Source organism: Actinia tenebrosa, unplaced genomic scaffold (genome assembly GCF_029948245.1).
Source record: "Actinia tenebrosa isolate PJP-AT-01 unplaced genomic scaffold, QUT_ActTen_1.0 PGA_scaffold8__29_contigs__length_14323225, whole genome shotgun sequence".
NCBI lineage: Eukaryota > Metazoa > Cnidaria > Anthozoa > Actiniaria > Actiniidae > Actinia > Actinia tenebrosa.
In genome coordinates this window covers 4670144-4694308 of record NW_028292585.1, presented here as the reverse complement: position 1 = coordinate 4694308, position 24165 = coordinate 4670144, and the positions used below count along the sequence as shown (strand labels likewise).

General features: G+C 35.6%; 4 protein-coding genes across 4 annotated transcripts; 1 reads left to right on the top strand and 3 right to left on the bottom strand.

The window, feature by feature from the left end:
- Window positions 1-29: 29 nt before the first annotated feature.
- LOC116303785 (uncharacterized) lies at window positions 30-4817 on the top strand. Its single transcript, XM_031713388.2, has 4 exons — window positions 30-515; window positions 735-2948; window positions 3436-3550; window positions 3798-4817. Exons 2-4 carry the CDS (start codon window positions 766-768, stop codon window positions 4188-4190), a joined length of 2691 nt encoding a protein of 896 aa, XP_031569248.2. The 5' UTR covers window positions 30-515; window positions 735-765; the 3' UTR covers window positions 4191-4817.
- LOC116303786 (uncharacterized) lies at window positions 4816-11079 on the bottom strand. The gene is made up of 10 exons (XM_031713389.2): window positions 10921-11079; window positions 9874-10117; window positions 9437-9771; window positions 9069-9229; window positions 8571-8699; window positions 7821-8005; window positions 7069-7268; window positions 6625-6716; window positions 6012-6164; window positions 4816-5515 (listed from the first exon to the last, which is right to left on the bottom strand). The coding sequence occupies exons 1-10, from the start codon at window positions 11037-11039 to the stop codon at window positions 5322-5324; spliced, it is 1812 nt and encodes a 603-aa protein (XP_031569249.2). The 5' UTR covers window positions 11040-11079; the 3' UTR covers window positions 4816-5321.
- Window positions 11080-14047: 2968 nt separating this feature from the next.
- Window positions 14048-16613, bottom strand: LOC116303788 (uncharacterized). The gene is made up of 5 exons (XM_031713390.2): window positions 16491-16613; window positions 16314-16411; window positions 16091-16142; window positions 15840-15927; window positions 14048-15440 (listed from the first exon to the last, which is right to left on the bottom strand). The coding sequence occupies exons 1-5, from the start codon at window positions 16528-16530 to the stop codon at window positions 15293-15295; spliced, it is 426 nt and encodes a 141-aa protein (XP_031569250.1). The 5' UTR covers window positions 16531-16613; the 3' UTR covers window positions 14048-15292.
- A 357-nt stretch (window positions 16614-16970) lies between these two features.
- On the bottom strand, window positions 16971-23530 carry LOC116303824 (E3 ubiquitin-protein ligase pellino homolog 1). Its single transcript, XM_031713429.1, has 11 exons — window positions 23400-23530; window positions 21459-21626; window positions 21022-21151; window positions 20476-20577; window positions 19866-20066; window positions 19490-19672; window positions 18883-18981; window positions 18695-18793; window positions 18436-18567; window positions 18237-18352; window positions 16971-17798 (listed from the first exon to the last, which is right to left on the bottom strand). The coding sequence occupies exons 1-11, from the start codon at window positions 23405-23407 to the stop codon at window positions 17675-17677; spliced, it is 1362 nt and encodes a 453-aa protein (XP_031569289.1). The 5' UTR covers window positions 23408-23530; the 3' UTR covers window positions 16971-17674.
- Window positions 23531-24165: the final 635 nt, after the last annotated feature.

Below are 24165 nucleotides of genomic sequence, written 5' to 3'. Positions count from 1 at the left end.
TTCCGCACTGCGCAGAGCAAGATTCAAATGATTGCGTAGGACTGTCTGTATTCATTCTCATTCGGGTTCACGCGGCCTGGGCCATTAATCCCGAACTCACTTCTCAGTAAACTTGACAGCTGGCTTTGAAAATATTTTTCGAGACGTTTTTGAACTGTCTTGAATTTCGTTCATTTTAAAAGAAAACAATTTAGGAATATTAAGTTATCTGTTCCAATTTCCTTCTAATAATCATGGTGATAAATTTTTCGTTTTTCGTTCTACCTTCATCCCACTAATTGCTTTTCTTTTCCTTTTCAGCGTGAAGTTTCTACAGTAAATTATATTACACGAGTTACTACGATATGACATCTTTTTATCTAGCGGCCAAGAAACACCAAAGAAATGATCAACAAAATGTAAAGAAGAAGAAAAAAAACATCAAATGCCATCGAATAATACTCTCACGAAATTCATCAATCTTAAGAAGAAGACTAATATGACCGAAGCTCAAGTTATTATACACTATATAGAAGGTTTGTATTACTTTATTTTACGTTATTTATGAATATCTATTGATAAATTACGATTTTTAAAGAGAAGTAATTTTGGAGTGCGTATAAGGTATTGGTCAGCGGTAATGGGTATTTTGACAGGCGTGGAGTTTAAATAGTGGCGCACGCGCTCAAACTCCTCGAATAGCGTGCACCATTCAATAAAAATAAAATAAAGACTTCAATATATATTCTCTCTAGAGCGTGTTTTTCTTCATGGTGGAGACCTAAGATGAAAGCTAGTGAGTCTACGGCTAGTCATGAGACTAGGGAAGATGAGGAGGAGACTGTTTTAAGGGATCAAATGGAGAGCAAGACAAAGCAGGAGGGTTCACAAGAAGTAGACTGTGAAAACAATTGTTTGAGTGGCATTAAATGGCCGACAGGGCAGCAAGCGAAGAACCAGGGCAAAAAACGAGGAATTATCAATGGATTTCGGAAGATTAAGACTGGAATTGTTACCCATGGTGGTAGGACTTCTAAGCTTCCAGCTCGTTTTATGGAAACGGATTCAGAGAACGAGTCTATTGGGAGTAAAAAGCGAGTTCAGTCGAGGAAGGATGAACAAGAAACATCTGGTGAAAGAAGCAGTACGTGTTCTACGAGTAAACGAAAGATTTGCAAAAATGGTCGAACTGAGCCTCTTGAAAAGAAAGCAGGCACAATAGGTAAACGAAAGAGAAAAAGTAAGTTATATTCTGAGGACGATATAGACGTTGATATGCTAGAAAACGGAGTTCTAAATGTTAATTCAAGTTATCCTTCGACGAACACTGCTACAACAGAGACGCTGTCTCGTAGCTTGAAAAGAAACTTGTGCATTTCTCATTCAGAAACAGAGAGTTCTTCAGATGAGACTCTTCATCGTAAGAGAGGAAGACCTCCAAAGACTGCTGTGAAAATACCGAATATCGCGCGTGGAAAAGCGAGTGAAAGCTTCGTTAGTATTTCGCCACATGGCGACTGTGTTGTGAGTGCCCCGAATGCATCTCTAACGTCACCTAATGTGAAACCAAAGAAGAAGAAGAGAAAATTGCTTAACGGACTTCGTTCTGCAAGCGTTTTTCAGGGTATAAGTAGTGATGATAGCAGTAGTGATTGTTCTAGTCCGAAGAAACGAGGACGACCTCCAAAAACAAAACATTCAGCTTTGTCCGCATCGGAGACGAAACTTCACGAGTTCGGTTCAAAGAATGGCGTAAGAAAACCCTGGGTGCGGCCAGTGTTGAAATCCTTACATAAACGAGCTTTATTTAGGTCCCATGAGGAGCATTTGGATAGTTTACTTGATTCTTCGGTGAAAAACATGACTAAGGTTAAAGCGAAACTTGCGAAGATGAATGGTTTTTCTGTAAGCCGTGAATGCACCAACGGAGAGCTGATCAAACGTAAACGAGGACGACCTCCAAAAATAGACTCTGACAAAAAGTCCAAGTTAGCTAGAGACGTGTTTTCTTTTACTGATGAAGAAGATTTAGATTCTAGCAGCTTCAATGGTCATCTGAAGAAACTCAAGAAGCTAAAAAAGCTTGATAAGAACAAGCTAGGGAAAAGACCTCTTGCAGCTTCAAAGGTAAACAAAACAGAAAAACTCCTTGCTAATAAGCTGAAGAAGAAAGCTATCAAAAAAGCAAAACAGACTCTTGCTGCAAGTGATAAAGAGTCCAATGTTGGTAGTGAATCGATGGACAAGAACAGTATTGAATCAATGCAATTCAGACGTCGTCAGAGGAACAAGATAGACAGGGTGTTAGGAATGAGACTAAACACTGTAGGGCAGTATGAGTATTTGGTGCAGTGGAAAGATGGTACCAGCTGTTGGACATCTTCTGACCAGGCTGCTGATTATGAATTGGACCTCAAATCATTTCTTGGACATGAATATCAAGAGTTTTGTAGCATAAACCGATTGGTATTTAAGGCATATTTCCATGACAACTTGGATAAATTGCATGTGCCAGAGTCTGAAGCTGAGGACTATCATACTTCTGATGACGAGACTGGTCATTATGTGAATGATTATGATGATGACGATGATGAAATCTTTTCAGATGCTGATGATATATTTGATAATTGTATAGAAACTGTGAAAGAAGACCCTAAACCCAAAAAGCGGGGAAGGAAAAAACAAGATAATGATAAAGAGTTTCTATGCAAAGAAGTGTCTGTGCAGAAGCTTCCAGACTGTGTTCATATTACTGTACGGCGGTCATCAGGGAAACAAATGCGGGTCAATCTCAGGATAATTGATTCATTAACTCTTGCTTTAGAGGAAGCTGCTGTTGATAAGGCTGAGACTGTTGTTATTAGTGGACTTGGAGATGATATATTTTGTGGAGTAGACTTGGATACTATTGTTACTATACCATTGGAGGGAGAAGTAAAGAATTATAGAAAAGATGTAGATAAAATAAGGTAGGTTGTCTATCAAACTTGATACTTTGTAGATTAAGTAATGATAAAAAGGTAAATTTTACACTGTGAAAAGATGAAAAAACCTTTGCCTTTTTATCATTACTGTTTCAATAGAAACACCGACACAGCTCACACTAGTTTTTAGCTAGTTATCTCTTCTTGTCACTTTGTAGATTAGATCATCATGGATATGACTCATTCTATTGAAACTATGAGTCATGAAATGTCACTTATTAATTAATGGTTAAATTGACAATGGAAATAAGCCATGTAATAACAACACATTGACAGATAAAAACCAGTTACTTCAGCTTACATATGATGTGTCCCTGGGATTGTGCCTATGGACAATGTAATTTTATGAGAAAACCCCATTGCATCCCTCATCTACTCATTGCGTTATTTTAAGTCTGTTGTTTAAAATTTCTTCTAATATGAGGTATTAGATGCACCTAGCTATAACTGGATTCGTTTTGTATCTGTATAGGTATCTAATTCAAACAATCCAGTATTTTCCTAAACCAGTGATAGCCACTATCAACAAGCCTGCAGAAGGACTAGGTGCACAGCTAGTAGCGCTGTGTGACATGGTCTGTGATAAGGTATGGCTTCCCCTTGTTTATATTATTAAAAAAAAATTATATTCTACACTCCTAATTATTATCTTAGGTAGTTCCCTCACTTGAAATTCCCTTACTATTCAAGGCCTAAAATGATGGCTGGTCATAAGACCATGTCAGGGCAGAATAATTGAAAGTTATCCAGCCAAATATTTGCCTTGCTAGTCATTTTGACCAATTACTAAGAGCTATAGTAATTGACTCTAAAATTGTATTTTGATTTTAACAGTCTGCTCTTGGAGATCCAGTGAATCTTGCTCTAGCAAAAGCAAATGGAACAATCCCTTACTGCTTTCCGAGACTGATGGGTCATGCTACTGTGAGTGAACATGTACTGATGGGAGAACCACTCTCATCACCGGTAACAGACTGGAGAGACTCTTTATCAGAAATATTCAAGACTACTAGATTTACATCTGAACTTTTAACATCTGTGGAAGCCATGACACAGCTACCACCATGTTTACAAGGTCCAACACGTCTGGGTGAAAGAATTGGCAATTGTTCATCAGAAGAAGAACAGAGACTTTCTAAGGAAGTCGACGTAGAAAAGAATAAAGTTCAAGATTCTTTGAAAGAGCTGATGGCATTTTGGGAAAATGTCACTACAAAGGTTACATAGTTTAGAGTTTTTTTGTATGTTAAATAGTTTACGCATACATAACATAATGTTGACAATGCAGTGTTGATATACTAATTTGTGATTTTCTGCATGATCTGTCAATATTCTTTTTGACCATTTCATGAATGTGTTAACATTTCATCACGCAACTAATACATTAATAATTTTGTAAATCAATATGGAATTAATTTCATCATTCATTATGGTCGGTATGCAAGTGCAAATTATCATCTCATTCCATATATTTCTTGATTTCTTTGCACTGCTATAAATGCAGGTATTTTGTCAGAGGTCTGTGCTGAGAGTTGTACAATATATAGGCAAGAGCCACAGTTTTTCTCCTGTTTATGGCATGTCTTCATCAACGTTTGCTTGAAAAACCTAAAAATTACAAATATATATACATAATCTGTTATTTATTGATAAATTTTCTCCAATGGAGGACGAAAAATAAGGAATGTATCCATACCCAATAGATAAAAAGCAATATATTTAACAAGAAGAGATATTTTTGCAGGAATCTTTTGTATCTAGTTCAGATGGTACAGTGTAACCTTGTACATAATTTAATTTGTAAACAAAATCTTGTAAAAACTAAAAATAAAGAAAGATCAATACAAACATCAACATGAATGAGTGAACTTTATTAGGATTAACTTCTTCTTAATGTTAAAATTTTAGAATAATAACACCAACAGTCCTATACCAGTACTGGGATACTTTAATGCCCTGTTTTTGGAGAAGTGTTATTCATAATATGACACAGTTATCGTAGATTGATAAGTTTTACACCGTAGTGAAAATAGGAACTGACGTTCGAGTCAATCATTGACTCCGACGAAGGACTAAAGTCCGAAATGTCAGTTCCTATTTTCAATACGGTGTAAAACTTATCAATCTACGATAGCTGTTTCATTAGGAACACCGACGCAGTCCATGCTAGTGTTTACTAGCCATCATCTACATATTATTCATAATATGACCAGGTTTGAATTTATTCTGCTCCAAATGGAGTTTAACATGCAGTAACAGGGCTTTAAAGAACTACAAGGAGTAAACCAGTACAAAGTTTAAAAATACACATATTTACATGTTTTAATGCCCATTAATTGAATCATCATTTAAAACACATTAACTCTGTTCTATTGGTTGAGGATAAAATGTTAAAAAATCACTAAAGAATTCCCCTAAATTATCTCCACCACCAAATATCGCTACTTTGTCACTGTTTTCCTCTTCTTCTTTGTCGAGAATGGAGAAAGCAGTATGACCTGCCCTTGGATAGAGGTTTTCTGGAGTCTGTACAGCAGTCCAAGTAAGAGTTCCTGAAGAATACACATTCAAGAGGATACAAATTTGATTGACAATACAAATTCCTTTCACATAATGCCACCCCCCCATGTAGAATTCATTTTACGACTGACTGATGTAAGAATATCCTACAGATAGATGATTTCCAAGATGCTTGAGCACTTTCTTAAATATTGCAGGTGCAGGCGTTAAAGAGGTATTTTCTCGTAGTGTTCAGAAGAAACCTTTGGATTTACCATAGAGTTATAGGCAAAACCCTTGAAAAAATATTTGTGCAAGCTCCACTTATTCTGATTTCCGGTATGCAAAAAATTAAAACCAATCAAATTAATGGTGGATTTGTGTGTTACCAGAGCCTTCGATTTTTCATTAGAAAGCTGAGATGAAAGTCTTTGGGTACGAGAATAGCTTGTGAACTAAAAGAAACTTTTCCATAGCATATGTACGAGTAAGATCTTTTCCCAATTGACAGCGCTCATGCATCTTGGTAAAAGATCTGTTGTGACTCACCCATATCAAAGATGAAGGCATCTCCTAGTGTCTTGATGCCATTGTATCCTCCATGGATAAGCATTCTCTTTCCTGGTAGCTTGATTGCAGCATGCCAGCTGCGCTTAGAGGGAACAGTCCCTGTCGTAACAGGCTCAGTGTACTCCATGATAGCTGTTGAAGAAATAATGACACCAACTTGTAAAAATATGCTGCAATTCAAGTATGCAAGTATTCGTGTATAGACAAATAAAGCAGTTTTTTTTGTCACAGACATTTCTAGACATGCTTATTCAAGAGTTTTAAAATCTGGGTTGAGTTTGTAGCATTAGTTAGTTGAGACTGGGACGAACACAGTTTGGAACCTGCTTGGAATATCCGTTAATGAACAAAATTTTCATCAATAATTGTGAGTTTATGAAATGTGTTTTTGTCACTCTGTAAAGATCTATATGTTAAGTGTATGCTACATCAAGAGTATAAGCAGATTAAAAAATCTGCTTAACTTGTTTGATATTTATTTCTGGGTTGATGGAAAGCAAGCTGACTGACAGTTGACTTGTAGTTTGGTCTGATATTTTAATGGTAAATTTAATTGATGGAAGAATTCAGCTTGAATGGAATTAATACTTACTGAGGTCAAGAAAGAAAAGATCATTGTAGCATGTTGGAGCATCCCAGCCACCAAATATCACAAGGGTGTCATCAAACATACATGCAGAATGCCTGGAAAACAAGCAATATTAGTACTGACAACTATGATGTCATTAAAGACTTCTTTACTGTAATGTTTTCCCATTTTAGACCACGTGTTATCACCTTGAGAACAAGATTCTTTGTTTTATATTTGTATTCATGTGTCTGGGTGTGCAAACCTTAAACAAAGATATGATACTCAAGGGAATGTCACATGTGGCCTGAAAGGAAAGACATTACACCAATTTAATCTAAAACCAAAGCAGAGAGAGACACTGCACAAGCTATTTGTTTGGTCCTTATTTATTTAAAAAACCTTAATTTTTTTCCAACAAAAATTAAAACATACTGTACACTGTAATCTAGCAGTATTGGTACTAACCCAGATCTTGGACAAGGTTTGGATGTGGAGCCAACTATTGGTATGTACCAGTTCTTAGTTTGCAAGTTCAACACAAACATGTCGTTACTACATCCATCAGACTGAGGGTCAGGATTAGGGTAGACACCACCAAACACCCACAGCTCTCCATGGAACAGTGTGCAGCTGTGGTAGGCTCTTGTTGGAGCTTTACCTACAGTCTGTTGAAACAAGAAGAAAGAATGAGCCTTTGCCATTTAATATTTCTAGTAGCTAAAATGAAATATTAACATAATGAGTTTTTTAAAGGAACAAATTTGGATTAACCAGTAGAAAAAGGCTTGAATCAAGGGAAACCCAACATATGCTATTCACATGATGCAGAGATTGAACCTGAGATCTCAGAGGCAAGAGGCAAGTGCTGCAAGACTAAACCACCTGTAATACTCTATAAAAAAATTAATGCATTTAACACTCCCAGGCCTTGCGACCCAATTGATGAGGCAGCCAGTAGATCGAATTAGAATTTAGAAATTGATTTTTGTGGAGGGAGGAAAAACTGGAGAACCTTCGAAGCACAGGAGAGAAACAACTCTACTCACATACGACACTGAGACCAGGGAGCTCAAACCCGGGTCACATTGGTGAGAGGCAGCACATTAGCAGCGCATGCCACCCATGCTTCCCTAAAGTACTATAACTGTTAAAATACTGTTAAAATACTACTGTTAACAACAACTCAAACCACAAACAAACCATTCACATGTACTGACCTTTAACACTGACCACTCCCAAGTCTCTGTGTTGAGTTGATGGATATCACTGTACCATCTCTTGTTTTTGGATCCCCCATAAATATAAATAGCTTTGGACTCAGCATCATAAATAACAGAATGACCCATTCGTCTGTCAGCACCTGTGCCATTGGAGGTAAATGGTTGATTCCATTCTACTTCTCCTATGAGGAAATCATAAGTGATATCCATTAGTAAGCAAGAGGAGATAAAAAAGAGCCATAGGGTAAAAATTAATCTTTCCCAAACTATAAAGTGTATGACACAATATTTCAATTTGTCAGAAAGAGCTTTTTTGTGCCTAGTTAATGTTTTTGAATTCTTTGAGTGAAAATTTAAAGAACTCCAATAAGAAAAATTTCAAGAAAAAACTTTTTAAGGAGAAAATTTTCTGTTATAAACAAGATACTCTAGTATAATAATGCTTTACTTGCATTCTATTTATGAGCTCTCTTAATCATATCTTTTGTTTTTCCCCCTTTTTCTCGCCCCTCCTCTTTTTGTATTTTACTACTCCTTTTTCAGTGCCTGACCTAAAAATGTAAATTTTCAAATTTTCAGCTAATTGCTTCAATTAGTTTATCTGTCGCAATTAGCTTGTGCTTTTAAATAGGTAAATGTCTCTAACTTTATGCATTATTGTAAATTATGGCACTAAACAAAAAGTTGAGTCGAGTAATTTCTTCCCATTTTTTTACTTTTCATTTTATTTATTCTATGCTGGATTACCTGTATCACTGGTACTGATAACCCAGAGAGCATCTTTTACCATTTGTTGTTTAGCCCCTTGTCCTCCAACCAGAACCGTCTTGTTCTCCCCAATATTGGACATACCATGACCCCAGCGACCAGAAGGACCTGTAGCATATAAAATAATCATATGTTGAACTGAAAAATGACTTGATGTATTTTCTGTATCTTGCCTTCATTGTTTCATTGTAATTCAACCAAATTTGGGATTAGGTCTATATATTGGTGTTGAAGGACTTTTCGAAGATCAACAAGACACATCATTAAAGATTGACAACATTTATTGATTCATTCATTTAGATTCTGTTCATCCAATCAAAATTATGTACTTATTGACTTGAAAAAGCATGTCTGTTATAATATATGCTTTCGTTGGAGGCAAATATGAAAAAATAATTTTATTAAGCACAACATAAAGACTATGGGATATTATATCACCCACCAATGAAATCTGCTTAATGAACCATTAATGCTTACCTCCTTCTTTGAAGGCACATGGAGAATATGGTGTACAAGGTGTTGATGGAGGTGAAGACACCTTAGGGCTGGCCAAACCCTTACTGCTTGGACTATTCTTTGTCACAGAAGGACTGGAAAACTCTGACCGGTGAAGTGATTTTCTTCTCTTCCCAGCAGGACTAGAAGAAACATGACAAAAAATATATTTGTATTTAAGACTGAATGAAACTAAAATGTTCTACAAAAATTATTTTTGTAGGAACAAAAAAAAAAAAATTATCACGCACTGAAATAATATAAGCTTCCAGGGGGATAATAGAGAAAATTATACAGTACACTATATATAGTATACTGACATTTGAGAGTGTATTGTTATGTGTACATACAGGGTTTCTGATGAGCATCTTGGAGTTCGTTTCCTTCTGTGTTCACTAAATGATGGTGGTGCAGGTGGAGTCCCTGTAACATCTGTTGGACTGTTTTCATATTCTTGACTATCGATACCCCAGAAGTCGTCAAGCCTTGTACTTTTGTTTTTTGGTGTGAGGTATTTGGATGGATTGTTTTTAGTAGTCTTAGAGGCAGTTGTCTTTGGACTGTTATGGTCATCTTTCTTGTTTGTTTGAACTGGTGAAAATGGTGTTTTCTTGGATATTTTGCTCTCTTTTTGGTCATTATTTGACTTTTGCTCAACACTTAAAACTAGTTTGGCCATTCTATCCTGTAAGAACACAAGTAAATTTACGTATAACATCAGATATGAATTAACATTCTCTAGGACTATCTCCTACTATCCTCTCATGCTTTTATTCTCATTATTTACCTCTTCAAACAGCTTTAAACTTCTGTCAACAAAGGTCTTTCCCCATTCATTCTGCCAGCATAGTGCTCTGGTGTCTTTACTCAGTGTTCCAATCCTCTTGGGTTGAGATTCTGAGTCTAGTGATACTTCTACTGAGATATTACTTGAACCAATATTACTCTCCCACTCCCCCACAGCAAAAACAACTACCTGCTTTGGGAGGGGTAAGGAAAAATGGCAGAAAAAACTTTTCCTGTCTCCTTTGCTGTAAGTAAAACAAAAAGAAAACCCTTATAGGTGATTCCAAATTCTATTCGTTATTTTATGGGCTTAGAAGATGGTTGTCTCACCACCCCCCCCCCTCCCCCCCAGAAATTCAAATTCTCAATGTGAGGGAGGTATGGATATTTTCTGGACATTGGACTAACTGGTCACATGACCTTCCCCACTTTCTATAATGAAATGAAGAGTTGAATGCACACTGGTAGCTAGGGGTACCCTGATACCTTAAGGGAGTAGGGTCCTGTGTTTTCAAGCACCAGCTGCAAGAGGTAGGAATATTTTATGGAACTAGCAGTACTAATACTTTTAAATATACAATAAATACTACAGTATTAATAACTTTTTCAATTATTTGCCATTGATGGAATATTTTATATATATAAAAAAAGACCACTTCCATAGACTTTTGAGTTCCTTTGTATCTTGTTGAAAAAAATTCAAGAAATTCTAGGATTATTTAGATCTAGAATAATATAGTAGAGACAAAAGTAGTGGGTTGTGGAGGGTGGTGTGAAGAATGTACCAGCCAAATACTTCCAAGATCAATGTACACTATAAGGTTTAATATTTCAGGGATAAATGAGTGTAAACATTGAACAGATATCAACACCTCCCATTCAAAGGATCATAACACTTGCAAGGTGACAAGCGAACTTTCGCCGATATCTTTACACAACTGACCTTTTTGAGCCGATTATCGCCGGGAATAACATGTCATCAACTTTGATGAACAATGAAGAAAGGCCAAAATAAGCGCGCGTTTTTCGAACCATCTTTCTTCCTTACCTTAACAATTTTCTTGGGTTTTCGCTCAAGTTGAGAACTGCATAAATGCGTAGATCATTGTCCTCGTTGGTACTATCGTTTTCCCGGGAATTCATGTCAAATATTTTACACGAGATCATTCAGATCAAGTATTAACCAAAGCAGAATCCTCACGAGAAATCATAAATATTATTCATGATTGAAAAAGCGCGCCTTAAAATAGAGGAGTGCATTGTGGGGCTATCATACGGGGCCTTCAGGAATACTTACTACCAAGCAGGGTAGACTGGTTTGAAGTCTTGTCCTCCTTAAAATTAGACTTTTTCTGACCATAAAATATTAATTTTATAATTCAATAAAAAATGTTCTTTCATATCATATGATATCTTTAAATTTTTCATTGAAATGGCCAAAATTGTAATTCCAAAAGGAGTTTATTTTATTTATTCCTCACTCTACCCCCCACGAGAATAAATTTGATAGCCACATTATTCTAATACCGTAGGCTTTCATGATAGGCGTCGTTCCAATATAAAGGGAAGAGGTGTTTTGAAAGTTATACAAAGTCGATCCCTTACGATTTCTCAGGCGATATCTTCTACAGCATGCCGGTTAAAGTAGTCGTCACCTACTGGTAAGGATTTCTGGTCATTATAATGAAAGATCGTGTCTAGAACCAACAACCCTTCAAAAAAAATTATGCAACCACTTCCAAGAAGATTTGCATAGATGCACTTGATAATCGTGCTCATATTTCGTTTTCTGTTTGTGTTTTTCAGTGGTGGATGAGGTTACAGGCCAAAGGTAATGGCGTTATTTATAAAATCCTTTCATTGGGAGATATAGCTGTTGGTATCTTTGATGATTTCAGAACCAGAAAATTATGTCGTAACAGCCAGAACACATGCTCAAACAAATCCTTGTAGTATGAATAATTATAAAGGGAGGAGCGAAAAATCAAAATCTGTAGAAAAAGCCGTCTTTAATAGTTAAGCGTAATACGAGAAATAGCATAGTCATTACGAAATTTTAGAGGGCTTCATTGTGATATGCTATAAACATGCAAACCCAGTGTTTGTAACAGTATTGGCTCTGTTGGCAAGTACCTCATAATAGCGAGGGCTGAAATTTATGATTGGCACCATTACCTTTCTCTGCTGGCATCCAATATAAACATCGACATGACACCAAATAACAGCTGTTGTTATGCATAGCTTTTACAGAGTATATAAGATAATATGCTAGAAGTTTTTTCCCCATTAATTCGTTTTAGGAGAGTGTAAAATCCTAACAAAAAAAATTTCTCTCACGTAGAACAATGAAGCATTCAAACTGAGTGTTATTTTACTCTCATGTAAATATGAGCACCTGTTTGTTATGTCATGTTTTTTTCTTATACAGTTCCAAAAGTTGCAACATGAGCTTGTCAGCGAGTTTGGCAACGATGTCGATGTGGTAAGCAAATATTACTGCAATGCAGCTATTAATTCAGAGCAATGATAGAAACTTTGGTTATTAAACCTCGATAATGGAGTCAAAATGTCTCCGAAACGTTGGATTTTAGCGTTAATTTTCATCATAAGTACATTTTCAAAATCTGTCTTACTTAATTATAGAATACCCCGTAAATGATATGTAGTTGTCGGAACTCTTTGAAGAATGACGCATACATACAACAATAGAAGTCATGGTCATTAAGTATGTGCATGAAATTTGCAGGGTATTCAATAAGAATACCATTAATTCTTTTTAGTTTTAATAGAATAAACCAATCAAATCTAACCTTAGTGAATTGAATAATTTAAAATAGCAATTTATATTTGAATATTATTAGAAAGGAGTTGGAACCCCTGAGATAACTGGGTACCTTGAGGTGGAAGTTAATGGAAAACTTGTTCATTCAAAGAAGGTTAGCAGAATGATGAATGTGCGTTGAGTACGATGTTTTAATCACAGCTTTTTCTGCATCTGTTCACTGGTCAAATGCCAAGCATTCAACCAAGGCTACAAGGTTCAAATTTGAATAATCCTTTGAAACTACCTAACTTTCAGCCTCTATTTTATGCTCTATTATGTGTGACCAGTGAACAGATGTATGGAAGGGGATAAATTGCCTAACAGCCTATCCCTGGCTTGTCCAGTTTGATGCAGTTGAGTGTTTTGGCATGATAGATAGATAAAGATGTTAGTTACACTTTTAGGGTCAATATCAGTGTGATAAAGCCATGAATAAAAACCATATCAGTGAAGTGATATGATATCACTTCACAGTGAACTGGAAATTGTAAATTTTGTCATTTTGTCAACCCTAAAAGCATAATAAACAAATTATTACAAGAGCTTGCAGACTCGTTCATTCTCGGTATCATAATGGAAACTCATGAAAAAAAAGGATATTAAGCTCTTAACATGTGATAATCTCTATTAATCGATAATAGTTTAAAATAATGTCAAGATCATTAAGTATATCATGCCGTTAATCATATACAAATATATTTGTTTTGTTGCAGAATGGAGATGGATACATCGATTCTGCAAAAAAGTTAGAAAAAATCATCAAGGCTGTGCAAGAGGCTCTTGGTGGTTAAACATTGCACACAAAAGAGATAAAGAATGTCTGTTCAGGTACGTTTTTCTTGAAGCTGTTTATAGACCCTTTCCAACTTGAACATCGTCTTCCTATTTCAGACCATGTGTCGTTATCTTGGGAAGAGGGCTTTTGTCTGAATCAAATCCATATTATCATATCTTGTAAAGAGTTAACTTTAAGGAATAAACTTAAAGAATTTATATGTTTAAATAAAAATTAAAAAAATAAATAAAGAATTGATGTTCAAGAGAATGGCTTATGGTCTGGAAATGGAAAAAATTCTATTCTAAAAAGGTGTTTTTACTTTAATCATCAAATATACAGTGTTCCTTCTCATCTCAAATATTGGTCATATATTGATGCTGATGTAATGTTATTCTTGTTCTCTACAGCTTTGCATATTTTAGTCCAGATGATGTGATGTTATGATGTGGATTGGCGTAAACACAAGAAGTCTTGTGCAGCCACATTCTGGATGCTTGTTCTGCATCTTCTGGAAAATAGTATTCAAATTGACAGATATCCTCCACTCTTTTTTCTTTTTTTCTAATGCCTTGATTTGGATTTTCTTTTGTTGATTTTGAATTTTTTTTGGTTTCTTTTATATTTAATTTTAGAAACTGAGTATTAACCATGTTCAGCACCACTTTATTTTGCCTTAAGCACCATCAATTTGATATGCTTGGTTAAATCTTGAAGCACCTCTTTATACCTTTTGAATGGCAGTGGATGATAAATATCATATTATATTCACAATAAATTTGAGCCAAAAATAACTGTCTAACTTTAATGATAAAAACAACATTTGGGCTTATTTTTGTTTATTGTATTCATTGGAGTTCATTGTATTTATTAGTTTGGATCAATAACAGTTTACGAAAATGGATTGCATAGTATTCAGTTTCTTAATCAAAGAAAATAAAATATTGTTTTATGGCATGTAAGACAATTACATGTTGGTGCATCTTAATCCTCTGACAGTACCACAGGACCCATGGAGAGGGAGGGGTAGGTGGGGTGTATCATGTTCTAAAAAACAATATACTCTTTCTTGGTGTTGCCAAGCACCTGAGCCATGAAGACAATCAAACAATAGCCAAGAACAACGAGAAATACAAAGAACAACAACCCAGGATACAATATATCTTGCAACAACAAGAAAGACCCACAATATAAATTTTAACATTGATGATTTAAAACCTGACAGCATCTCAACCCCTGTTACGGCTTACCTACTTGGGGCATATTAGCAATTAGCACTAGTGTAGGGAAGACCCCCCCCCTCCAAATGTTTTTTTTTTTTGGCACTAAAATTTAATTAATTTATGCAGAATTCCTGTGGGTTTTTTAAGACTGATACGTTGCCCCTGGTATGATGTGTACAGTCCTTACACAAGGTATTTCTTTTTCCTATACATTACGTTTATAAGAAAACCTATGAAGATGTGGACAGTAATTCAGTGATATTTGATTTACGAGACAACAGGCAAAATGTCTTAAACATAGCTACTTGAAGATGCCAGGAATTGTTAATCTCTGCATGATTGTTTACCTGACAATGATAACTGCATGACTGTTGAGAAATGCTTTAGCTTTACTGGGGAATCCATCTAACATCTCAGATGCTTCAAAGAAATAAACTTGGAACACCATCAGTTGTGATGGAGTTGAGTTATATTATTTGTTGAACAGGGTGATGTCTTCTCAGTGGTAATGATTTTGTTATAGTTTTTGGCCACTTTTCCCAAGACTAGTTTGTTCTGCACACGATGTGTGCTAGTTGATAGACCAGAGGCTTTTGGATTACATCCTAAGAATCTTGCAAGCATTTTCAACTATCCTGATAACCTCTGTATTGGTCTGTCCACATGGATATGAAGCTATCAGTACACTGTATGGTAGGTTACATACTATTAGACCTTTCTTATTGTGCTCTGAAGTGCAATAGACACTGAAATTGAATAAGAATTTTAACATAAGAATTTTTTTTAGACTTTCTAGATAATTTTATATATAGTTTAATGCACTTATATACATTATTTTTATATATCAAGGTAATTTCATGAGCTTTCATTGGCCAATTTGTGGTCCATAAATTATGTTACGGACCACAAACCCAATTTTTTGGTTCGCCTTGCCTCATAATGACCATCTTATTAACCCCGCTTGCACTGTCCATACATATGTTATGGAACCTCATTTCCCCCACTTTTTTATGCCTACATGCTACACACTTGGGCCACAAGGCAGTGGGAAAAACTCCGTCCATAACTTACAGCATGGACCTCGTACTCAGTTAATAAAAGCTATTTAAATGCTGCAATGTTTTAAAAATATTAATCATCTTTACCTACAAAATGTCTTGTGATAAATTGTGAAGTGATTCATCTTTCCTCGATCATCTTCCAAATCAAATCCTTTGCAGCAAAATGCAGTTTCTGGAAAATTTAACAGTTTGAAAATAGAACCACAGGGATACCAACCATGAAAAAACATCCCATATGAAGACATCAACCTCCTTCCCATTGGCATAACAGTTAAAGGGATACCAAAGTAAAGAAATAAAGAAAATTGCTAGGAAAAAAACAATTGTTACTTTACCTTGCTCACTAGTTGAAGCATTAAATATGTTAACAAACTGTTCTGTGTATTTCTGTAACATAATACAATAGATGGGCAAATAAGTACAATAAGTTCATCATGCAAACAGTGTTGTTAGTAGAAAGTAGCAAGTAAGTTACATATACGAGGCATAAAACAGCTGTTATTTACTATCCTAAAGTAAAAGTCACTTTTAATTAGATATTTATAATCATTAACGTACCCTTTCTACAGCGGAAAGCTTTCCCTGCGAGTAAACTGCTTCTCCCCTCTTTGTGATAAGCAGGAGGCCATCAACTACACCAAATTGTAGCAAATGCTCTAAAAAAAGCCAGCAAAATATATGTTATTCGCTTACCCCCAATAAGAAATACGAGAGAATTGGTTCTACACTATCTACCATTGACGAATGTTTCCCAGTTATCGACATTCTGCATCATCAAAATTATCGCTCCTGTTGGATTTCTGCACAAAATGCCAAGGAAAGTTTATAAAGTCACTCAGAAAAGGATATAAATGTAGAGGAACACAGAAAGCAATATATTGACAGGCGTTCTTCGACAATGTCCAGTCTACTAACGGTAAGCCCACCACAGGGCATCCAAAGGGAATGCTAATGGAAAATATAGGCAAAAAAAAATGAACTATGGAATGAAAAAGGGTAAGAAGATAGAGAAAACGAACGGAATAATGGGACTTCAAATAATGCAAACTGTTAATTTTTACTGTATTTTGTCATAGAGGAAGGAATGGATTGCTGCAGTGGTTTGAGGGCGGGGCCAAGAGGTCCAAATTGTAAGGGGGTACCTCCAAATGCTTTTTCCATTTCCACTTCCCAAAGTTTAAAGAAGCCCAGAAATTTTCGATAATAAGTGAAAGCTGTTGTAAAAACTGTAGTATTTTATTCCATGTATACTATATGTTTATTATGTACAAATAAAAACTTTTCGCTAGACCAATAATCAATTTACAAAAGAATTCATGACTGACAAATTATGAAATAAATAAAGTTGCTTTAGATATTTACAGTATACAATGGATTATACCAGTTATCATGCAGTATTAGGCTTGGTATAGGAGTACCTAAACTTGCACTAAGGTACTGAACTTTGCAACTATTGTGGGTAGCAGAACCACTACCACTATAATTTTGAAGTGCTTGAATACCTAAGTTGATGAAATTCAAGTCTGTTTTAAAAAGCTGGGAATGAGGTGAATGTGTAAGGAAAAATGCTTCTTTCTTGGTGTTGCAGGGCACCTGAGCCATGAAGAATAAAACGATAGCCAAAACATAAGTTTGGAGCTAAACAATGCCCTGTATTGCGAAAACCCTAACACAGAATACAATAAAGCTTGCTACACCAAGAAAGACACCAAAAAAGCACTCTCACTTGCAGACAACAGTACTTGTACATTCAATTATTTTCTTTTTTCTTTAAAATCCAATAATGGGAAACTATTTAGTTAACAAATCCAGACTGAAATACTTATCATTGATATTTACCTGTACAAATAAATATGCTCTTAAATTATTCATATCATTATATTTGTTATTTGTAATATATAGTATTTATCATAATTGGGTTAGTTTTCGGTACTGAATATAAGCTTGACAAATCCATCCACACCCTCCAGGGGTAAGGCACAAAATGGACAAATAGCTTGAAACGCATCACAACCATGGGGAATCGGAATCTGTGACCAAAACCTGAAACAACGAGTAGGATTATGTTAGTAATTCTATATCTGAAGACTAACTGAGCCAGTGTGAGCTGCAGAGCCTCTGAGCTTTGTCCCTATACTCAAAGATTCCCAGAATACTATTGATGTCATTTTAGAAAAAAAAGGAAAATAATATGAACCCTTTAGGAATACATGTAGGGGTTTTGGAATATGATTTAAAAACCATGTACTACTCTGCCAGTATTTTCTATACCCCTGTGAGAGAACCCTTGACACCAATAATGGGTGTGGTGTGGCAAAGATACATAAAAAGATACCCTTGTCTTCTCAGAACGTGTTGGGGCAATGAAAATTTCAAGTGCTGTGTGATGTTTTTTCTTTATTAAATGTTTCTGAGGAGGGGAGGGGGGGGGGAGTGGAGGATACATAGGGAATTTAGAAGAGACTGCTATTCCAAGATTACCTGACTGTGGCCTCTGAGCAAACATGTCCGCAGGGAACAAAAGCATGAGTTGGTACAACTTCTCCTTCATAGAATGCTCTTTCATTTCCAATTTGTAATGGCACATAATTGCTTGCCTGCAATCAAACGAAAGATATAATTATTATGAATCATCGAATAAATCAAACTCCCAGGATGAATCAAGACTAGTGTTTATTACCTGTCGACATATTGGACAGGTCCTGGTTTTTTCATCAATGCCGTCATTTTTTGGGCCACTCCAGTCATGAAAACCATGTACATGTCCACATTTGATGTAAACATGAGGTTGCCGACCTAATGATTGTGTAGACTACAAAGAGAAAATCAAAGAAAAATAACTCAATTGCAAAGGAATTTTGGATTATTCTAGAATTATTCTAGGTCCCGTCCATAACTGTCATCAGCAACTGGAATGTTAGTCTGTAAAGCAAGGATACCTGGGATGATGTAGGGAAAACAAGTGTCGTCAAACCAACTGGGCACTGGGGGCGGGAGGCATTCAGGTGCTGTCGCATTCCATCAATCATTTCTTCAGTCTGGAAAAAAATATATGGCGGCCATTAGAAAATATATAATTGATGCAAAAAAGAAAAGGATGAATGGAAATGTTGTAATCTATTCTTACAGGTATTGCCTTCATTCCTTCAGATGTCCTCCACATCAGAACAGCTCCGCATAAATCTATGAGGGATCCATCCATTAAAACATTGGATTCCATTGCCATCTGAAAAAAAAACAACAATTCAATCAGACTTATATTTAACCATTGTTTGAGAAAGGAAAGGATTATAAAAATTTATAAACTAAGGCTTTGTATATAGTGCTTTCTCTTGAACTTGAGCATTGTGTGCATAGAACATTTTTAATGTAGTGGTAATGCATGTGACTGAAAAGTGTCTCCAATTAGTGCAAAGTGCTAGAACGACTAGACACTTTTTCTTATTTTATTACTTATTAAAATCATTAATAATTCGTGAGGAAAACACAACAGAAATCACGAGTGTTGTAAATCTGATACAAAACTGTGTTCATTTGCATAAACTTTGAGTTGGATTTTCTTGGCCAAATTCACTTTAATTTTGAAAATTTTAGTGAAACACAAAGGAACTAACCTTTGATAAGTCATATACAGTATTCGTGTCCGTGTCGTATCAGATATACAATCACTCGGCTACGCCTCGTGGTTGTATATCTGATACAACGCGGCCACTCATACTGTATATATTACTTACTGGTTTGCCTCTTACTGCTGAGGACCGAGTTTCCCTTAAGCCATAAATATTCCCACACACAGATATCTCGCGCCAGATGCCAGCTGGACAGTTTGGTCCACCTTTGGGGTTCATGTGTAGGATGCCGTTTGTTGTTAGTCCGTCCATCATCCCAAATGCATTCTGCCATTTTGCAGCTTTTTCCTAAAAACAGATTGTCAGTTGTGAACACAAACATTAGGTTGTTTCCTCTCCCTCTCTCTCTCCTCTTTAACTAACCCTCTACGGCCAACTCACTCAGTGAGCAGGTTATTTTTCTCACATGTGAAAGCTGCGAGGAATGTAACTTATCAAGGTAGCCAAAAAATGTTTCACCTTTAAGAACAACTCAACTTACCCCCAAAAATATATTATTGGTTTTATCAAAGCCAGCAGCAAAGACTCGAGATGTATGTGGTGGATTGCGATCCACTGTGATGCGGCAAGCATATCTTGATATTGTGCTTTTCTGTATATCAGGTATAGCGTCAGGCTGCTTGGGACCAGGGATAGTGTCTAGGACTACAAAATCTATCTTACTGTCTGATGACCTACCAATCTGAAGAAAGAAAAATAGCAAGAAAATTATAAAACTACGGGCAATATTATTACTAATTCATTTTATTTCAAATTTCTTGGCTTTTCAAAACAAAGAATGGTTAATGCTAGACTTTACAAGACCACAAACATTTATATTCTAATTGTGAGCCGGCAAGAATCTTTAGTGTTCGCGGAGGCTTTTCTGTATCATACGGTAAAACAGAGACCCCTAGCCTTAGATTCAATGAAAATGTGAGATTATACTTATGCAAGACTTTTAAAATCAAATTGAATTTATCCAAGAGTTTGTCTGGGTTTTGCGACCGACCGTTTATCAACCCATTTGTCCCTCTCTGTCAATCAAAACTGCATGATCCATTAAAAACATTTTGCATCTGAAATATGAAATAGTTTATTCACATCAATACCTGAAACATATCAGAGTTTTCATCCTTACAGTACTCGACGACAACAGATTTTCCTCTTTCAAGAGTATATGAAACACTATGGGATTTGTTGGATTGCATTGCCTGCGAAGAAAATATAACGCAATGTACTTATTTTAGATCAAAATGTGGAAAAACCATTCTTGCTGGGTGGTATGTAGACCTGTTAATTAGTTTCATAAATTGTGTATCAAAATCGTGATTCAGAAGTAAAATAGCAGCGCATACTTGCGTATTGACAATTAAGTTCGTATGGCATTGTATGCAAAGTACTGTCCAGCCTTTCTCAATGACATGCTTAGCCACCTAGCTTACGACGATGCACACTCAAACTTTCAAGTTCATCCGCCATGACTGAACTGACTTGCTCTGAAACAAGATTTCTCCAGCAAAGTCTTCTAGTTCCAAACCATATCATTCGTTATGGAGAATCGATATTACCGAAGGTGACTTCAGAAGTAGAAAGAATTAATTACAGGTATTCCTTAGACATTATAAAGTGATGTACGTAGTTAAAAAGTTACAGACCTGTTGGCCTGCTGCTGAACTGGCAAGATGTTGCTTGTAAGGTTTCACTCCGGTAAAGGTTTTCTTTTTCATTAAGGTATAGCTACTCTTCTGTCGCACGTGGCGAGCATTAGGATTCTTGCCATTATAGCTGTGCAAGGAATTGATATCTAGTTTGATTAGCATGTACGAGATTAACAAAATTCCTTACGGGAAAATGATTAACAACAGCTAATATAGGTGTGCCTATTGTGCCAAGCAACAGATGCAGCAACAAACGCAAATTTATTCTACGACGTGTACGAACACTCCGAAATTGTTACATTCATGTTTACATAAACAATATTTGCTTCTGTGTGTTGGTTGTTTTTATGTTATTACTATATACAGGTTATAAATCAATTAATACGTGTATGGCCAACTAATTATCTCTTATACATATCCAATATATTACTTACCCGAGCACAACCAGCATGCCGTAAACTGTTTTAACTTTCTCCGCACCTTCCAATGGTATTGCCAATGACTCTGTTATTGACTTTGATGCTTTCAGGTCCGTATCTTGACGTAGTTTCTTGTGTTCTGGAGCACATGATGTTGGGGAATGAGAAGAACTAGCCTCTGTTCTGTTTTATGAACAACAAAACAACTAAAAGTTAATGGATTATATCCTCAGTAAGAAAAAGAAATCCCTTAGTACATTTTAATGAAGTGACGAATTTTGTTTTCTTTTTCCCTCCCGGACAGCCAAGAAAAAGATTATGGGTTTCCTGTGGTGAGTACCATGTGTAACATAAATAAATTATTAGTCTTAAATAATTCAAAACAATACGAATATTATAGTAATGATATCACTACCCTGGAATAAATACACCGTTTTCCAAACATCACACCATTGCCGCGTATATTGCTTCATACTTCAATTAAATCTGGTCTTGACACGTCTTTCATGCTTCAGTAACTTTTTTCAACACGTCCATGAGGCAAACAATCAAACGATTTTTATCGATACTTTATCTCATGTCAAATTTAAGCCTTATTATATTCCCTATTGTTGTGGTATGTAATCAGATAGACTTGAATTTTACTTATGTTGAGATAAACTTCACAATCTTGATGTACCATTGTATCGCATGTTAAAAATAGCTATATAGCTACATGTGATGCATGCCATGAAAATATAATTAAATATTACCTTATTTACCAAGAAATATTTTTATGAACACTGAAGTATATCTGAAACTTGGATAAAATGTGGTTTTACATTGAATATTGATAACTCAAGTTCTTGAGATATTTTTCAAAACAAAATTAATTTGCATAAAATAATATTTTTCAAAACCCAGTTCCAAGAATAATACAACATCCTGTCATATCTTTATACCTAAAAAAAACTCTTTTCGTTTTCCCTTTCTTTTTCGCTTGGCCTTTCTTTGTTGCAATGGCCATAACATGATGTCTAAGATTTTTGAAACATGAAGTCCATAAAAGATATTTATGGAATTACACAATGATAAGACCTGCGCTGAATCAGAACATTGTTATTAACATGATATTTGTGGTTGAATTCTTAACTAACCGATAATCGGCAGGAATGTATTGAAATGAAGTGTACCTATGGCAGTTTATCCCCTGTGAAATGCGCCCATTAATCCTGAACTAAATTTAAGTATTTCTCTGTATTTCATACAAATAAACTAAGAAAACTGCTTATTTAATTATGTACTACATGAAGTGGCTTATGATAAGTACATATATAATGGGCAAATATGAGGATTTTATTGACTTTGAAAAAATTTATTATTTCATTGGATCTGTCTGTTTCTTAGGGGTGAACCAATTGTGGAATTGAGGAAATTAATATTTTATCAGACAATCTTAATGGTTAACAGTAATCATTCTCCAATGATGTGTCACGCAACACAACAAAGACCATGCTTCATATTCTTGTAAAATGTAATACGCATTTAAAAAACAAAAATATGTCATGCGTTTATAGCTAAAACGATTAAAGAATACTAAAGTACTTATTTTATCTATAGAAAAATAATAGTGGAGTAAACCCAAGCTTATTAAAAAAGAGAGAGTATTTTCGCCATAACCTCATCCTATGAAAGACAAGGTTGAACTTGAGAAAAATACTCATTCACGCGTACGCTTGAAAAATAATGTTTAAAGTTGAATTCAAACTCTATAAAAATAAAGGCGAAGTAAAAGAGTCCAAACTAATTGATAATGTCGTTTTTTACACAACAGAGTGTGTTATCTGAGTTATAGTATTGAGTAAAAGAAGACATTTGTGGTGACTTCAATCACTAAACGATGCTCTATCTGTTGATATTTCACTTTTGTCTGCCAAAATTAACAACAAAAGAGAATATTTCTCAACCTCTACTTACCCTGGCATTGTGTTTTTGTAGAAATTAAAGACTTTTTTTACGTTTAAAGTGTAGAATATATTTTTCAGATGCAGTTATGGATTCCTAGAAATGGCAGACATGTTTATCTCCAACAGCGTACTGTGTACTAAAAGGGCAAGTTTGAACAAGTCCAAGATATCCACTAAACTACTAAGGGAGGGAGGGAGGGAGGGAGGGATGGCGGCAATTATTTTACTTCTTAAAAATATCCCCGCTCAGAATGAAAAACCGTTTTTAAGTTCGCGTCCTAGTACTCTTAAGGATTTTCGTTTGCACACAATTCATTTAATGATTATAAAGTTTGTTAAAAGGTAATGAAATTTGCATGTGCTAATAAGTTATTTTACCCCTCCCTGGAGAGGTATTTAAGTGTCAAAGCCGATCAGGTTTCCAAAAGACATATAGCAAATATTGACCAAGAATGAAAGCTTTGCCATGTTTCCATGTGGAATCATAATTAGAAAAGAAATCCTTATAATACCTGTAAATTATCCCAGTTATCAACACTTTGTTCCCCACCTCTAACTTTTCTGGCACAAGTCTGGTTGAATTATGATTTTTCAGTGGCTGATCAAGGGAAGGGGTGCAGGGGGTGTGCACCCCTCCCTGGTTCAACTCTGTGCCCCTACTTCAAAGATAACCAATGCAAAATGATGTTTTTCCCTTTGATTCTAAGGGGTGCACCCCTCCCTGGGTTAACTTTGTGCGCTGCACCCCTCCCTGAACAAATTCCTGGATCCGCCCC

Bases quoted from the DNA above. Each gene is read 5' to 3' on its own strand.
- LOC116303785 (XM_031713388.2), top strand. From the start codon at position 766: ATGAAAGCTAGTGAGTCTACGGCTAGTCATGAGACTAGGGAAGATGAG. The intron at 2,949-3,435 runs GTAGGTTGTCTA...GTATCTGTATAG, and splicing joins AAAGATGTAGATAAAATAAG to GTATCTAATTCAAACAATCC. The intron at 3,551-3,797 runs GTATGGCTTCCC...TGATTTTAACAG, and splicing joins GTGACATGGTCTGTGATAAG to TCTGCTCTTGGAGATCCAGT.
- LOC116303786 (XM_031713389.2), bottom strand. From the start codon at position 11,039: ATGATCTCGTGTAAAATATTTGACATGAATTCCCGGGAAAACGATAGT. The intron at 9,772-9,873 runs GTAAATAATGAG...GTGTTCTTACAG, and splicing joins GTTTAAAGCTGTTTGAAGAG to GATAGAATGGCCAAACTAGT. The intron at 7,269-7,820 runs GTCAGTACATGT...TTGTTTCAACAG, and splicing joins GGGAGTGGTCAGTGTTAAAG to ACTGTAGGTAAAGCTCCAAC.
- LOC116303788 (XM_031713390.2), bottom strand. From the start codon at position 16,530: ATGATGCAGAATGTCGATAACTGGGAAACATTCGTCAATG. The intron at 16,143-16,313 runs GTACGTTAATGA...ATTATGTTACAG, and splicing joins AGCTTTCCGCTGTAGAAAGG to AAATACACAGAACAGTTTGT. The intron at 15,928-16,090 runs GTAAAGTAACAA...TAAATTTTCCAG, and splicing joins TGCTTCAACTAGTGAGCAAG to AAACTGCATTTTGCTGCAAA.
- LOC116303824 (XM_031713429.1), bottom strand. The intron at 20,578-21,021 runs GTCTGTAACTTT...TTTTCTTCGCAG, and splicing joins GTTCAGCAGCAGGCCAACAG to GCAATGCAATCCAACAAATC. The intron at 18,568-18,694 runs GTATCCTTGCTT...TTCTCTTTGTAG, and splicing joins TTTTCCCTACATCATCCCAG to TCTACACAATCATTAGGTCG.